Source organism: Astyanax mexicanus, chromosome 23, assembly GCF_023375975.1.
Source record: "Astyanax mexicanus isolate ESR-SI-001 chromosome 23, AstMex3_surface, whole genome shotgun sequence".
In the NCBI taxonomy this organism is placed as follows: domain Eukaryota; kingdom Metazoa; phylum Chordata; class Actinopteri; order Characiformes; family Acestrorhamphidae; genus Astyanax; species Astyanax mexicanus.
In genome coordinates this window covers 1,757,408-1,774,615 of record NC_064430.1, presented here as the reverse complement: position 1 = coordinate 1,774,615, position 17,208 = coordinate 1,757,408, and the positions used below count along the sequence as shown (strand labels likewise).

Genomic DNA, 17,208 nt, shown 5'->3' with positions numbered 1-17,208 from the left:
ATCCCTCCCTCTATCACTTTATTCCTTTTCTCCCCCCCTCTGATCACCCCTTTTCTGTCTACTAATTTCATCTTTCCTTTCTTATGTCCTCCTTTTCTCTTACCCTCTCTAATCATTTCTCCTTCTCTTCTACCCCCCCTCTTTTTCTCTCTCTCTCTCTCTCTCTCTCTCAGCTGGCTCTTGTTTATCGTCGCTGCCTATTTACTTCCCTGACTCATCCGTTTGTCACATCGCAGCTCGGGCCTGGTTTTGACGAGTGCTGCGTTTTGCATAAAAGCCTGGCATTAATCACCTCGCCCTGACAGAGTGGCAGCGGAGCGGAGACGGGCATTACTGACAAAAGTCTCCATTTGCCCCCATGGATATGACATGCCTGCACTGCTGCTGCCTCCCTTTTTCTCTCTCTCTCTTTTTCTCTCTCTTTCCCTCTCTCTCTCTTCACTGCAGTCACTCTGACGAACGGCAGACTTGAATTTCATTAGTCACATTGGCCCTGTTTTGAGCATTGTGCTGCCTCTCTCTCTCTCTCTCTCTCTGTCTCTCTCTCTCTTTCCCTCTCTCGTTCTCTCTCTCTCTCTGTCTGTGCCTGGCAATCTTCAGCACCCTCCGTCCCACCTCCTCTCTTGCGCTCTCTCTCTATCTCTCTTTCACTCTCTCTCTCGCTCTCTCTTCTCCATCCCTCCCTCCACCATCTCTCGATCTCAATGCGCCGCAGCTCCTCCCTCCACCTTGCACAGCCGCGACCCCTCCCTCTCCATCTTCCTTCCTTCCTCAGCCTCCCTCCCTCCCTCTCATCTTCTCTCCCTCACTCTCTCTCGCGCTCTCTCTCGCGCTCTCTCCCGCTCTGCTGGGTACAGCATGTATTTGAGGCACGGGGAGCCGCACCGCTCCTGTTTACATGGCTGCCCGCATCTGGGGCAGGGGCTCGAGTGTAGTGGAGACCGCCGCCAGTCTCCTGCCCTGTGAGCGCCAGCCAGCTTTCAGGAATTGTGTTTTTCAGCCCGACTTTCTTCAAAGGCCTCCTCGGCGCCTCCCCGCCACCCCAGCCCCGTTCGGATCTAAGCGGCGCCCCAGCAGAATGGACCTGCCAAAATTAGACTTCGCTGCATGACGTTTCTGGTAAGGGCACTGCTGCTTCCTTCACCGCGCTCGATGCTGCAATGCCATACTCTGGTAGACGGGTGCAGGGATGCCCTAGCTTTAGTGCACTGTTTGCTTTTAATTTGCATTATTATTTATGGCGAGCCGGCCAGGAGGGGATTATGCTGATATGGGGTCTGGAACAATCAGGGAGAAATATATGTAAATATATATAAATATATAAATAGTATAGGCAAGTATAGGCACATACTATATGTACATACTGTGTATGTATGTGTAGCTATGTATAAATACTGTTATATATGGTCACAAAATTCTTAATTCTTCATTTTAATTACAAGCATGATAGAAATGAAGGCTTGTCCAATTCTATCTATTGGATTACTGGATCTACTCCACATAATCCATCTATTCTTTTGAACTTTTTAATCTTCCTATATATATAAAAAAAGATATGAAGGATATATGTAAAGATATATGTGCCTCTGTAAGTGTGTGTGTGTTTTAGCAACAAAAAAAGAAAAGATATAGAGAGAGTGAGAGAGAGATATATTTATATAAAGAGAGAAAAAACAGAGAGAGAGAGTGAGAAAGCAAAAAAAAGAGAGATAGGGAGAGGTAGAGGGGCTGCATATTCCATTCCATGAATCCATGAATGCATGAATTTGATTTGATACTGTATCGTGGATTGGGATTGGCAGATCAGCATGGATTATCTTGTCCAGGGGAAGATTAATTATCAATCATTGTGTTAATCATCATCCGCCCAGTGCAATATATTGCATAGTCATATTTAGAGTATTTGAATCTTTTTATAAGGAGATTTATATATATAAAAGTATGTTTTTGGGTGCATATATACATGCATATATATATATATATATATATATATATATATATATATATATATATATATATATATATATATATATATATGTGTGTGTGTGTGTGTGTGTGTGTACATATATAGCAAGTATGGTCACCAAATGTAGTTTATGACAAAAATGTGCTAGTCATGATGAAAGAAGATGAGCCTTCTTAATTCTAATATTGTATTAATTGCAGGAATGACAGAAACTAAGGCTTATATATTTGTGTTGACTGGAATATTGTATCTATTGGATCCACCCTTAAACCATCAATTCTTTGAACTTTTGCGTCTTTCTTTATAGAGATATCCATGAAAGGTGATCGTCACATTCTGTTTATGTCAGTATAGCTCAAGTCAGGACAGGAATTAAGGCTTATCCCATGTATCCAATAGTGTTTATTGGATTATTGGATCTACTGTATCAGATCTGCTCTCCCATCATTGTTTTTTTTCATATATGTCATATATGTACAGTATGTGCATATATGCATAAACACTATATATCATACTGTATGTCCATCCATGCTATTGTAGCTATATTTATGGACTCAGCATGAAGGATATATTAATTTCTTTATATGCACAATGTAACAATATGTCCTAGTCATTGCAGTTGAGTCTTCTTAATGCTGGATTGTTTGATTTATTGACAGTAATGGCAGTAATTAAGACTCATCCAATGGTGTGAACTGGATTATTGGATCTAAGATGTTCTTTGAACGTTTCAGTCTTTCTATACTGAGATATAAATGGAATAGATGGATATTCATGAAATACTCTATATTAGTAGAGTATGATTTTTATTGTATACATACATGGAAAAAGCATCCTATTAAGGCATATCCAATGGTGTCAACTGGATTATTGGATATATTTTATTGAATCCACCCTCCATCCCTCTATTCTTTGAACTTTTAAGTCTTTCTATAAAGAGATCTATAAAATGTGTACATCACATACTAAAAAGTATGTTTAAAGCATGTGTACATATATATTACACAATATATAATACTGTGTGTCCATCCATGCTATTGTAGCTATATTTATGGACGCAGAAGGAGGATATTCATTTCTCCATGTGCACAGAAGGTTGATATATAATGAAAATAAGTCATTGCAGTTGAGTCTGCTGAATGCTGGATTGTCTGTATTATTGACATAAATGTCAGAAATTGAGTCTCATCCAATGGTGTCAACTATTCTTTGAACTTTTCAGTCTTTCTATACAGAGATATCCACGAAATGTGCTCATCACATTCTGTTTATATCAGTGCAGCACAAGTTTGAGTGTGTGTATATATATATATATATGGAAAATCATGTTTTCAGGACAGGAATTAAGAATGATCTAGTATATCCAATGGTATTTATTGGATTATTGGACCTACTGTATCAGATCTACTGTTCCATCTTTAATATTTACACTTTTCAGTCTTTCTATATAGAGATATCTCTTTTCAGTGTGTATGTCACATCGATTATGTACTGTATGTCTATCTACAGGACATGTATGTGCATATACACTATATATTTTACTGTATGTCTATCTATAATGAAAACAAGTCCAAGTCATTGCTGAATTGTTTGTATTATTTACAGTTATTACAGGAATATAGGCATATCTAGTTGTGTCAATTGGAATATTGGATATATATTTTATTGGATCCACCTTCTATCCCTCTATTCTCTGAATTTATGATTCTGATTTAGAATGAAAGATATATATTTCTTCATATGCACAGAAAGCATATAGGTAAAAATCAATAGTCATTGCAGGAGAGTCTTCTTAATTCTGGATTTTTTTTAAATATCATTGATATTAACGGCAGGAATTGAGGCTCGTCCAATGGTGTCAACTGGATTATTAGAGAAATATATATATATATATATATATTCTCTATATATTATATAGAGAAATCCATAAAATGTACAGTATCTGCATCCACACTATGTATATATACATATATGTGTGTGTATGTGTCCTTCCATGCCAGTGTAGCTATATTTATGGCCATGAAATATAGCCATAATATTAATTTCTCCATATGGATCCTATTCAGGGCAGGATTTAAGGCTTATCCAGTGTATGGAATAGTGTTTATTGGATTTTTGTATCTACTATTACTATTTAGAAGATTTCAGCCTTACTATATGGAGATATTCATAAAATGTGTATGTTAAATCGGGTATATGAGCAAAATGCAGAAGTATTCATGCTAGTATTGGTATATTTATGGCTACAGAAGGTAGGATACATTAATTTCTTCATATATGGACAAAAAAACATTGCATTGCAGTCATTGCATTGAATCTATTGTACTGTAGTGTTTGAGTCATTTAGAGCATTTATTTACAGAAAACGAGAAATGGCTGAAATAACAAAAAAGATACAGAGCTTTCAGACCTCAAATTATGCAAAAAAATATATATTATAAATAGATTAAAAAAGTTTTAAGAGTTCAGAAATAATCAATATTTGATGGAATAACCCTGGTTTTTAATCACAGTTTTTTTTTCATGCATCTTGGCATCATGTTCTCCTCCACCAGTCTTACACACTGCTTTTGGATAACTTTATGCTGCTTTACTCCTGGTGCAAAAATTCAAGCAGTTCAGTTTGGTGGTTTGATAGCTTGTGATCATCCATCTTCCTCTTTATTATATTCCACTCATCATTTTTAACATGAGAGTGAGCTCTGGTGTTTTTTTTCCAGAGCTGTATATATGTGACCTATTGCATTAAAATGTCAGAGCCCCTAAATGGCCTAAAATGGTAGGAAGAACATGTTTTGTAGAGAACATAGACCTATTTTTCTATTCTAACTTGTGTAAAAAGAGATATATTATGTCAACTTTAAGGCTGATATGTGTCCACCTATGACTATATTTAATATATTAATCTCATTACATGTACAGAAACCATACAGTATATGTAAAACCATGCTATTCAGAACAGGAATTAAGGTTTATCCAGTGTATCCAGTTGTGTCTGTTGGATTATTGGATGTTTCTACTGTATCTGATCTATTCTCCCATCCTTCTTCTATTATTTAGAATGTTTTAGTCCTTCTGTATAGAGACGTCCATGTCTCTATGCTAGTGTTGCTATATTTATAACCAAAGAAAGCAGGAGACATTCCACAGAAAACATATATGGACAAATATGTGTGTGGACAAAGATATAGCATTGCAGTAATTGCATTGAATCTGCTGTAAAGCATTGATGTCTACCTGTGTACGTGTATAATTACAGTATATGTACAGTATGTGCATATATACACCATGCCTATTGTGGTACGCCCCTGGGGTTAGGGGCGTGACCACCGTGACCCGGAAGGAGGAAGCACACAGAGATACACAGACACGGGGAGTAAATTAACTCAAAACATACCTTTATTGGCTTTTAACGCCCTCCACCACACCCAAAAACAACTCAAAAGAACATACTATGGCCCAATGGGGCTCTAGAGTTTCATAGTCTCTTTTTAAAGTGCTGACTACGAGTCCGCGCAGCCTCAGCCCTCCGCTCCCCAGTCAAAGTCCCCAAATGATGGCGGAGGCTGAGTATATATGCCTGTCTCAACTGGCGGCTCAATCAGCCCTCATGCGGGCCAGCTGAGACAGGCATAGCTTTGCGCTCTGGCGTGGGGCGGACCCACAACTCCCCCGCCTCCTCACGCCACACTATATAAATATATGTGTGTGTCCGTCCGTGTTCGTATTGCTATTTTCATTAGCCACCGAATGTAAGATATTTATGTTTCCATATGCACAGACAGCTAGTCATTGCAGAGTAGCCTTAATTCATTGTTTTAATTACATTAAATAAAAATTATTAAGGCTGATCTAGTGTTGTTTACTGGATTTTTGGAACTACTATGTTGGATCTGCTGTATTATATCTACTATATTTCTCCCACCTATAATTTATCTAATATTTTAAACCTTTCAGTCGTTCAATATAGATATATTTATAAAATATGTGTTCTACATTATGTGGAGGAATGGCAGAAATTAAATGGGATATATTTAGCAAAATTCACTTTTTGGGTCACTGGGTGACTGCCCCTATAAACTGGTTGAGAACCTCAGACCGTACAGAGCAGGATAAGCCAGCAGACTTCGTTTGAGGGAGGGATCTATCTAGATGAGGAAGATGTAAGAACTTTCAAAAGATGAATTTTGTGCTTCCATCGCAGTTAAACATGAACTAGCTCGTTCTTGTTTCACATTATGTGCAACGTGTCAACAGCTTATTTGCATAAAAGTGACAGAGAGTGACTGCCCCTAGACTGAAGCCCAGACAGTACAGAGCAGGATTAGCCAACAGACTTCGTCTGAGGGAGGAATCTATATAGATTAGTAAAATGTAAGGTTGAATTTTGTACTTCTATCACAGTTAAGCATGAACTAGCTTGTTCGTGTTTCACGTTCAGCACAAGCTAACTATAGGGTGTGGCCTGCAGCATCTTATTTGCATAAAAGTGACAGAGCCCTTAAATGGCTTGTTCTAAAAGGGACTGAAACTGGTATGAATAGACTGTTTTGTATAGAATATAAACCTATTTTTCTATTATATCTTTGCAAAAATGGTATTTATTGGATATTTGGATTATCTCCCGCCCTCCCTTTATGTATATTTACATGATAGTGTTGTTATATTGATATGTATGATATATTATTTTAATTTCTTTGCATGCACAGAAAACACACGTGAGAAAGAATAGCCTAGTCATTGTAGAGGAGTCTTCTTAATTCATCGTATTAATTACAGTAATGGCAGGAGTTAAGGCTCATCCGATAGTGTGGATTGGATTATTGGATCTTCTGTAATGGATTTACTGTATCTCCCCTCCCCCCCTCTGTTCTGGCGGAGAGTTAGCAGAGCGAGGAAAGCTAGCTGAGCTCCTCCTGTGGCTGAAAAGCACTTTATAGCTCACTCTTGGCCGACCACCAAAAGTGAATTAAGGCAGGAATGCTTTGGCCATCCAGGACTCGTAGACATGCTTCCGCTCTCGCTCTTTAATGGTGTTGTTTTCCATTAGAACGTCCATATTTCATTACCTGCACCCTTTAGCCTCAACATCTCTACAACATGTGTTCACATACAGGGAATTCCAGTTATATAGGGGATATTATATGTATATATCTTTGTATACTGCACAAGGCACATTGTGACGCTCATTGCTATCTTACACCCCGCTAACAGTCTATTTTCACACCTGCCTGGTTTAAATAGCAGCAGAGCTTCTGAATATATCTACACTGATGGGCGTGGTGTTCTGGAAATGAGGTGTATTCAGGTACATTTCTGGAGTTTTGCTTGTTTATCTCGGTAACAGAAAACACAGGAGCTCCACTGACTGAATACAACCTAGACAGACGCCAACAGTCAGACGTTCATCGCTATCTTGGCAATGCAGCAGTGCACAAACCCAACTTTTACATCAACAGTAAACAGAATAGTAAATAAAATAACATTGCTGTTCCCGTAAATGAGCTGCTGGAGCTCCTTCACAGCGTCAACCAGCAGCTCAGTTTCCTCTGCTGAGAAGAGTTTGTTGGACACGTCCAGGTAGCTGCACCGTTAAAATAGCAATCCACCAAAGTCAGAGCTCACCTGATCTACTCTTAAAGAGAATGATGAGCAAGAGGCACTCTGATTGGTTTATTTATTTATACGTTACGTCCAAAATTAACTACACCCATTATTAATGAAGATAATTAGTACATGCCGTTTCTGCACAAGGTGTACTTTTCCCGTCGTTACGATAACAAAGACATAGTGACACAGATTTTACTCATATATTTTATCATATATATTTTACTCATATTAAGCATTATTCTATAAAACAAACCAAATTATCTAGTAATGGATTAACATTTCATGCAGTAAAATGACGTTAAACAAGTAAAAATATTAAGGAATAGATGGAATGATGGTGTAATGAGATATATTACGTATATTTTTAAGATTTAAGATGATTTTACGCCTCAGGACTCCATTTGTTTTGCTCGCTAGTCAAGCAAATGGCCCCTCACTGTTTGTGAATGACTGTAATTCAGATCCTCAGTAATCAGCATCCTGCTCCTCCCTCCCTCCCTTCTTCCCACTCCATCACTCCCATCACACTCCCATCACTTACAGCCCTCTCACCACTCTCACGTTTGTGAATGACTAGGTTTCAGACCCTCAGTGACCCTTCTTTCCCTTCGCAACCTTCCTGTGTGATACAATACCATACAGAATAGTATTATACAATATGATACGATATAATGTAATATAATATGATGTAATATGATATATTATAATATAACCGGATATGATATGGTACTATACAATAAGATATAATATAATACAACATTATATAATAAGATACTATATAATATAATATAATAAAATATGATACCTGTCTTGTCTATGTGCTTCTGCCCTCTGGTTTCATGTCTTGTGTTCCCAGTCACGTGCTTTTTTTAGCACATGGCCTTGTTATGTTACTGTCCTGTCTCCGCCCTAGCCATTAGTGTTATCACCTTGTGTCTTGTTTGTAACCCCGCCCCCTTGTTCACTGGTCCAGGTGTTCCTCACCTGTATATCTTGTATATAAGCGCCTCTGTTTCAGTGCTCCTCGTGTCTTTTGTGTGTTATTTTGCTATGTATGCATCAGGTTTGTTTTTGATTTGAGTATTATTATTAATATTGTTTTCTTAGTTTTGATTTTTTGTTTTTTTGTTCTGGTCTTAGTTATTTAGTTTCCCAGTGCATTTCCAGTGTTTGTTTTCTTTGTTTTTCTTTTGTTTTACTCGTTTCTTTATATTAAATTTATATTTCTGTATTTACATCCATCCTCACATCCTTCCTTTGTGGCAATACTTTACGATATCATATAATATGATAAGATGCAATATAATAAAATATGATTCGATACAATTTAAAGGTATAGAATAGGATATAATACAATATTATATAATATGATACAATGTGATACAATACAATGTGGATATATATATGATATTCTACAATAGAATAGAATATAATACGAAATGACACGATTTGATACAGCATGATATAATGTAATACAATATAATATATGATACAATACGGTACGATATAAAATGATACTGTACAGTATAATATTAAATAAAATTATACAATATGATATACAATTTATACAATTATATCATATATAATAAAATACAATACGATACGATATGATACAAAAAGATATAAGAAAATACAAAATGTTGCAATATCATACAATACAATACGATACAATATAATATACGAAAAGATATAATAAAACACGATACGATACGATATAATACGATATGATACAAAAAGACAATAATATACAATACGATATGTTATGAACAGATATAATAAAATACAATACGATACGATATGATACAAAAAGATATAATAAAATACACTGTGATACGATATGATACAGAACATTATGATGTGTTATGATGTGATAGTGGTTGGAGGATGATGTGATTCGGTGATGCTCAGGCAGGATGTGACAGATCTGCAGGCGATGTGTAAAAACAGTGTTTGGGTGGCAGTGCTGCTCCTCATCCTCCTCCTCCTCCTCTTCCTCCTGCAGCTGAAGATCTGCTGCTCTTCCTCTCAGCAAACCAACCAGCAGCTACACATATTGTAATATATGCAAATATGCAAATGAGCATATAAGCGTGTAGTGAGGAGGAACGCTGCTCAGCCACAAACAACTGCACTACTTACTGCACAGCTACAGCCACCCTGCTGCCACTGTTCCTGTCACAGGCAGGGGGCAGGAGCAGTAGCAGGAGCAGTGGCAGGAGCAGTGGCAGGAGCAGTGGCAGATGGAGTGACTGCAGTGCTTTAGACTGGACTAACAGTATCAGTGTCTGACAGTCGATGGTGATGCAATAAGGATGAATCAATAGGCTGAAATATGAGTTGGATAAGGAGGCGCTGGGCGAGCGAATCCTCCGCTGGTGGTAATAATGGACATTATGATAATGCAGCGCTCTGATAAGGAGATTCTGGATGAGATAAAGGGGCTGAGACGAGTCCGACAAGAGATCTACAGCTGAGAGGGTTCTGGCTTTTGCTCTGTGTTCACATGCATCACATTTGAGTTGATGTTACGCCTTAAAGTGCATCATATCTTCATTTTAGCTTCATGCATATTGTACTTTTTGATACAATTTTAATCTAGCAGCTGTTTTTTACGTTGCATTCACATTTCATTAAGAACGGACCAATAGAAATGCTCTAAAATGGAGAATTTGAAATTAATAAATAATTAAATATGTTTATATTGACCTAATTTATGAGTGAATACAAAATAAAATGATGCTCCACTTGAGTTGAATACATAATTGAGACACGCAGTGTTATTGATGAGCAGCACCAAAAGCAAATTGAGCATCCTCAATAGCGCCCCCTTGTGAATCTTCAGTTGCTAAACAGGAGCGATTGAGTGAGATGCAAGCATTTACAAGGTTCAGTGTTTTATATATAATCATTTAGTGAAGAACTTTTTTTTTACAGGTGAATACTAAACTAAACTACTAAAGTGATTCTTTAATTTAATTGGATAAATGTCCTTCTGAAAGTTAACTCTACTTTAAAGTTGTTTTGTGAAGCTATGTAGTTTTGCGTTGAGAAACCACAATATATTAAACTGCTGCTACATTAGTATATATATATATATATATATATATATATATATATATATATATATATATATAAGTGATGCTCTAATTCAGTTAAATACACAATAAATGTCCTTTAGAAAATGAGGTCACGCAGTGTCGTTGATGCACAGCATCAAAAGCAAATTAAGCACCAATAGCCTGCAGTGTTTTACAAGGTTAAGTGTTCCTAAAGTGCTACTAAACCCTTGAATTTAGAAAAGCTCCATTAATTAACACCTTTCTAAGCAAAAATGCAAAGAAATTGAAACAATTCAGTTGGATAGAAGTTCTTTTGAAGGTTAAGGTTTAGGTTTTTAAATGTTTTTGTTGAACCATGCTAATTCATTCGCACTGAAATGTAAACTGTCTTGTAACATGGTAATAGTATGTTGTCCCATGACTTCTTTCATATCCCATGGAAGCTAAAGCTAAAACCGCATTAACCTGTGGGATACAGTGGCTTGTAAAAGTATTCACACCCCAAATAGAGCACTGGTCACAGGATGGCCCATGGTCACTCTGGAGGAGCTGCAGAGATCCACAGCTCAGGTGGGAGAATCTCTGCAGCCCCTGTTGAAAGAAAGTGACAGTTCAAGTGACATAAATAATATATATATATATTTGCATGGACAACGAAATCTTAGCAGGTTAAATGTTCTAATTTTAAGGCATTAAATATTATTTCCTTCTCTGATAAGACATTTTTCCTTGCTAACTATTATAAGTGTTTACTGTGATTACTTTGCTTATTTTATAAATAATTATCTTAATCAGTCTTGCTAAGAATTTTCACCTTATTTTAACAAATTTAAACTAACTAAAATAAGATCAATAAGTCATTAATTAAGTTATTTTGATTCTTGTGTCCAAATTTAAAGTGATTTTTGCTTGATTTAATTCTTGGTTCACTTCTTTATAGACTTTAAGATGGCCTTTTATATATATATATATTTTAAAATCTTACTAATAAAAATTTGCTAACCCTATTGGCAGATTTTTTTGTTTAATATAAGTATACATGTCTTAATTTACTTAAACGAAGACAATGTATTTTGTCTTTGTTTTTGCCAGTGGATGTTTGCAGTGAATTTAAGCCAGAATCCACCGGTCATCATCATTATCTTATTACCGCTGTGTTTGCTGTTTAATCTGGTTGGTTATATCAGCATTTTATGTTGTGCTATCAGGCCTTAATCTAACTCCTTTATTCACAAGATAACACCTTACAACTTACACATGTGTAGGAGTTGCCTAAAGCCATTCCCTGTGGCAATATGTTATGATCAACGTACATACACTGCAAAAATACTTCGGAAAAATCTAAAAGTGAGCAAATTTGTGTTAGTAAGATTTCTTAAAGTAATCTATAATTTCATAAAATAAGCGAAGTTTGACTTAAATCAAGCAAAAATCGCAATTTTTTGGGCTTAAATTTGGGCACAATAATCAGAATAACTAGACATTTTACACTTTGTGCTCATTTTGAGTTAAATTTACGTGAATAAGACTGATTAAGATCATTATTCCTTAAATTAAGCAAAATAATGTCACACTTACACAATGCAGAGTAAGACAAACATTCATATTAGAGGAAAAAAAAGATTTATGGCTTTGAAATGAGATATATTCATATATAGTGTCAATGCTTTGCTGTCTAGTGACTTTTTTAATAGGTAATTTCACTCATATCCATCATTATTCTATGAAACGGGCAATATTATCTGCAAACGTATTAAGATTTCATGCAGTAAAATGAAATAAAACCAGTAAAAATGAGTGAAAACGAATAAAAACGTCTAGGAATAGATGGAATGATAATGTAATGAGATATATTACGTGTATTTTGCAGATTTAAGATGATTTTATGCCTCAGGACTCCATTTGTTTTGCTCGCTAGTCAAGCAAATGGCCCCTCACTGTTTGTGAATGACTGTAATTCAGATCCTCAGTAATCAGCATCCTGCTCCTCCCTCCCTCCCACCACATTACTCTCATCCCTCCATCTCTCCATCTCTCTTCCTCCTCCATCTCCATCTCTCTCCATCTCTCTGATAGCGTGATGTTGAGGTGCTGGGCGGGGCGAGGACAGATAGAGGAGTGTTAGTTAGTTAGTTCTGGTTGTAGAATGATGTGAAAATCAGCGCTGATCAGATTAATTCCTCGTTTCTGTCGCTAAAATCGAGGTGATGTTAAAAAGGCTCGAGTCCAGCCAAGCGAACGGCCAATCAGACGCCGCGTTCTCAATCCGGCCTCGCTCACAATGTATTCAGAAGGTCACGGAGTCGCTGCGCTGCAGCAGAATCTGCCATTAAAATTTAATCAGAACAGCTTTACGTCAAAAAAATCAGGCAGCAGAGAAGGACGAGCTGAAGCCCACTCTCCCGTCTTTAACCCCGTCTTTAACTTCCCCTTAACTGTTTATTTAAGAACATTTAGTGGAGTAACCGTGCTCTGTTAAGTTGAGTTTTAGTGATCTTTAGATGAGCTGTCAACCCTGCACTGTGTTAGTTTGTTTTTGCTGTCATAACCACAGGAAAAGTACACCTCAAAAATACACACAAGACATGTACTAATACTAACTAAAATCACTAACTAAATACAAAATTAATTAATACTAACTAAAATCACTAACTAAATACAAAATTAATTAATACTAACTAAAATCACTAACTAAAAACAAAATTAATGAATACTAACTAAAATCTCTAACTAAATACAAAATTAATTAATACTAATTAAATTTACTAACTAAATACAAAATTAATTAATACTGACTAAAATCACTAACTAAATACAAAATTAATTAATACTAATTAAATTTACTAACTAAATACAAAATTAATTAATACTAATTAAATTTACTAACTAAATACAAAATTAATTAATACTGACTAAAATCACTAACTAAATACAAAATGTATTAATACTAACTAAAATTACTAACTAAAAACACAATTTATTAATACTAACTAAAATCACTAACTAAAAACTAAAATATTAATACTAACTAAAATCACTAACTAAATACAAAATTAATTAATACTGACTAAAATCACTAACTAAATACAAAATGTATTAATACTAACTAAAATTACTAACTAAAAACACAATTTATTAATACTAACTAAAATCACTAACTAAATACAAAACTAATTAATACTAACTAAAATCACTAACTAAATACAAAATTAATTAATACTGACTAAAATCACTAACTAAATACAAAATGTATTAATACTAACTAAAATTACTAACTAAAAACACAATTTATTAATACTAACTAAAATCACTAACTAAAAACTAAAATATTAATACTAACTAAAATCACTAACTAAATACAAAATTAATTAATACTGACTAAAATCACTAACTAAATACAAAATGTATTAATACTAACTAAAATTACTAACTAAAAACACAATTTATTAATACTAACTAAAATCACTAACTAAAAACTAAAATATTAATACTAACTAAAATCACTAACTAAATACAAAATTAATTAATACTAACTAAAATCACTAACTAAATACAAAATTAATTAATACTAACTAAAATTACTAACTAAAAACACAATTAATTAATACTAACTAAAATCACTAACTAAAAACTAAAATATTAATACTGACTAAAATCACTAACTAAATACAAAATTAATTAATACTGACTAAAATCAGAACAAATACTTCAACTAGGTGTGGGACAACGGACTGTCAAACTCAGAGACGTTTACCAAATGTCATTCAATCAATCAATTAATCAATCAATCAATCAATCAATCAATGAATGTTCACTGAGAGCAAGTGCAGACCAGCACCCAAAACAAATTTCACCACAGGTTTCCGCTATTTATTTATAGTGATTATAGTGCCCCCAGTGGAGTAATGAAGCAGTAATTTTAAGTATTTTTAACTTAAGGGAGTTTAGAGCAGCTACGATATGTTTTTAAAAATGTCCATATTTGATGCTGCATGAAGCATGGTTGGCGGCTCACCTATAGATTGCCAAAATAGTTAACTTTGGACTAATTATGTATATTTTATTTTTCATTGGTTGATTTAGTTCCCACATGTGTGTGGAATTACATCTGTGCTGAGTGTTCTCACTGAGCGGTCACCGCCGTCGCCGTCGCCACCACCAGATCTGACCCGATGTTATCTCGCTCTCTCGCCGCCGTTGATGGGTTCGTTTGTTCCTTTGTGAAAGCGGAGAGGACGGGATCATCGATCATATCAAGCCGTGTAATAAAATTATTAGGCCGGGCTGGAGAGCCGGCCGCGGGAACAATGGCGGCATAATTCAGGAAGCTGGAGAGTGATTATCTGGAGGCTAATTTTGAGAGATAAGCTCCTTTCTAATAGAACTATTGATAAAGAACTCAGAACGAGTGGCTCGGCCAGAGCTAGATTGCTTTCAGGATTACACTCGTCCTATATTCTCTATTCTCTCTCCCCCTCCATTCCTCTCCTCCACTCCTCTTCTCCTCTTCTCCTCTTTCTTTTTTCTCTTTTTTTTCAATTAAAGCTGAAACAAAGAGGCCTGTGTGTAAAGGAGGGAGAGAGGTTGGAGTAATTACCAGCTTAGCCTCGCTGCTAGCGCTGAATTTCAAGTGAATCTCCAGAGCTTTAATGAGGAAAGAGGAACATTTTATGGAATTATTATTAACCATTGTCAGGCAACAGAGAGACGGACCGGTGTGGAACCACTTCCAATTAGATTCTGCAGCATGACAGGAAATTTGACAAGCTGCTGCAGCAGATGCTAATTCAGCAGGTCCGCGAGACGAGACGCCGGTATAACGTTTATAATGCAGCAGGAGAGACCCGGTACCCGATGACACCGGCACTGTAACGGATGTAGCTTATTAACAGTGTGTTGTGCTGTTAATACAACTGTTTTACACTCTTAAAGGAGACATATAACACCACGAAAAAAAAAAAAAACAGCTGAACGATTCCCACCAACTACATCAGTTGAAGATCCACTGATACATTTTCTGGATCCATCTTCTGATTAAGAACCTTAGACATTAGCCTACACAGCAGGATCATTCAGCAGACTTCTTCTGAGGGAGGGATCTGTACCTAATTAGTTGTGCTTCCATCACAATTAAGCATAAACTAGCTACACAAGCTAAAACTAACATGTGGTAAACTTGGGGCGTGGCCAGCAATAGTTTATTTGCATAAAAGTGACACAGTCTTTAAATTGTTCAGTTTAAAAGGGACTGAAATTTGTAAGAATGGAGCGAGATGAGAAGAGGAGATCGCTTTATTTTTATGTGAGAGTGATTTAGGTATAGACCATAGAATCATCTATTTATCTATTAATCTATCTATCTATCATTCCGTCTATCCATCCAACCATCTATTGATGTATCTATCTACTGCTGTTTAGACTCTTCTAGAATTGTATTCTATCTATCTTTCCATCCATCCATCTATCCATCTCATTTAAATTGCGGAATCATATTCTATCTATCTATCTATCTATCTATCTATCTATCTATCTATCTATCTATCTATCTATCTATCTATCTATCTATCTATCTATCTATTCATCCATCCATCCATCCATCCAAATATACAGAAAATAACTGAAGAACTATCATGGATGTTTACTGTAGACTCTCTATATAATGGAATCACTCAATGAACCATTTGGAGCTCTTTTATTTTTATAAGACAGTAATCTATGTTCGGGGCTGGAATCTGTAAATTATTCATTTTATTTCCAATAGTATTGAGTGAACCTGCAGATAAACCTGTAGTTTCTTCTTCAGTTTTCTGGTCTCCCCGCGGTCTGCAGGCTCTGGGGTTGTGTGTTCACTCTCCTGCCGTTTCATCTCCTGCTGGAATTGTATGGATTGAGCTCTGAGACGTTTGGTTTGTGTGTGATTTAGAGTAGAGAATAGAGTTCCTGGTATTCGGCTTCTCCTCGCCCAACTTTCCTCAGCCCTCCAAACCCTCGGCTTTGATCTGAATATTACGGTAGTCAAAAAACAAGATCAAAAGAGGGAAGCAATTGGAAGTCAAATGGAAGCGCAGCGCTGGAGGACGATGTCTTCTCGGAACGCCGCATCCGAGCCGCCGCCGATCCCACGTCCTGATTGGACGGCGGGCGGAGGCAGAGGGAAAGATGGATGCTGAGGGCAGAGCAGCTGATTATTGATCCGGCCGGCTCCTCCCTGATGAACTGCTGTTGTAAATACAGATAAAGACGTCGTCTCACGCCGGAGCGGACGGCGCTCCCTGGCTTCGCCGTCTTTAACGAGGCCGAGTTTATCACTTCAATTTGAAGCGCCTCTCGACGCATAAATCTCGCCGTGATCCGCTAACGGATTAACACTTCCTGAAGTGTTTGATCGGTCCGGCTGTTAACTGTTTAGCACTTCAGTTACCATTAGAGTGAAAATGAAAATGTAAAAATGTAATTTTTCTTTATTTTTTTGATGACCAGTGACCAGGCCATTAGAGATACTGTGTTAAAAAGGCGGCTGCAGTCACTGGTGACATCTAAAACACAGGGCTGTAAGATAAATCATATTTTAAA

At 36.3% G+C, this 17,208-nt stretch overlaps 1 protein-coding gene across 2 annotated transcripts in view; it reads left to right on the top strand.

Moving 5' to 3' along the window:
• Positions 1–561: 561 nt before the first annotated feature.
• The window catches only part of lingo1b (leucine rich repeat and Ig domain containing 1b), a 40,213-nt gene continuing 23,566 nt past the window's right edge, over positions 562–17,208 (top strand). For both annotated transcript variants that reach the window (XM_022665263.2, XM_022665262.2), the window contains exon 1: positions 562–1,119. In XM_022665263.2, the coding sequence (XP_022520984.1) occupies positions 1,108–1,119 (12 nt within the window). In that variant the 5' untranslated portion in view covers positions 562–1,107. The remainder of the gene's footprint in view (positions 1,120–17,208) is intronic.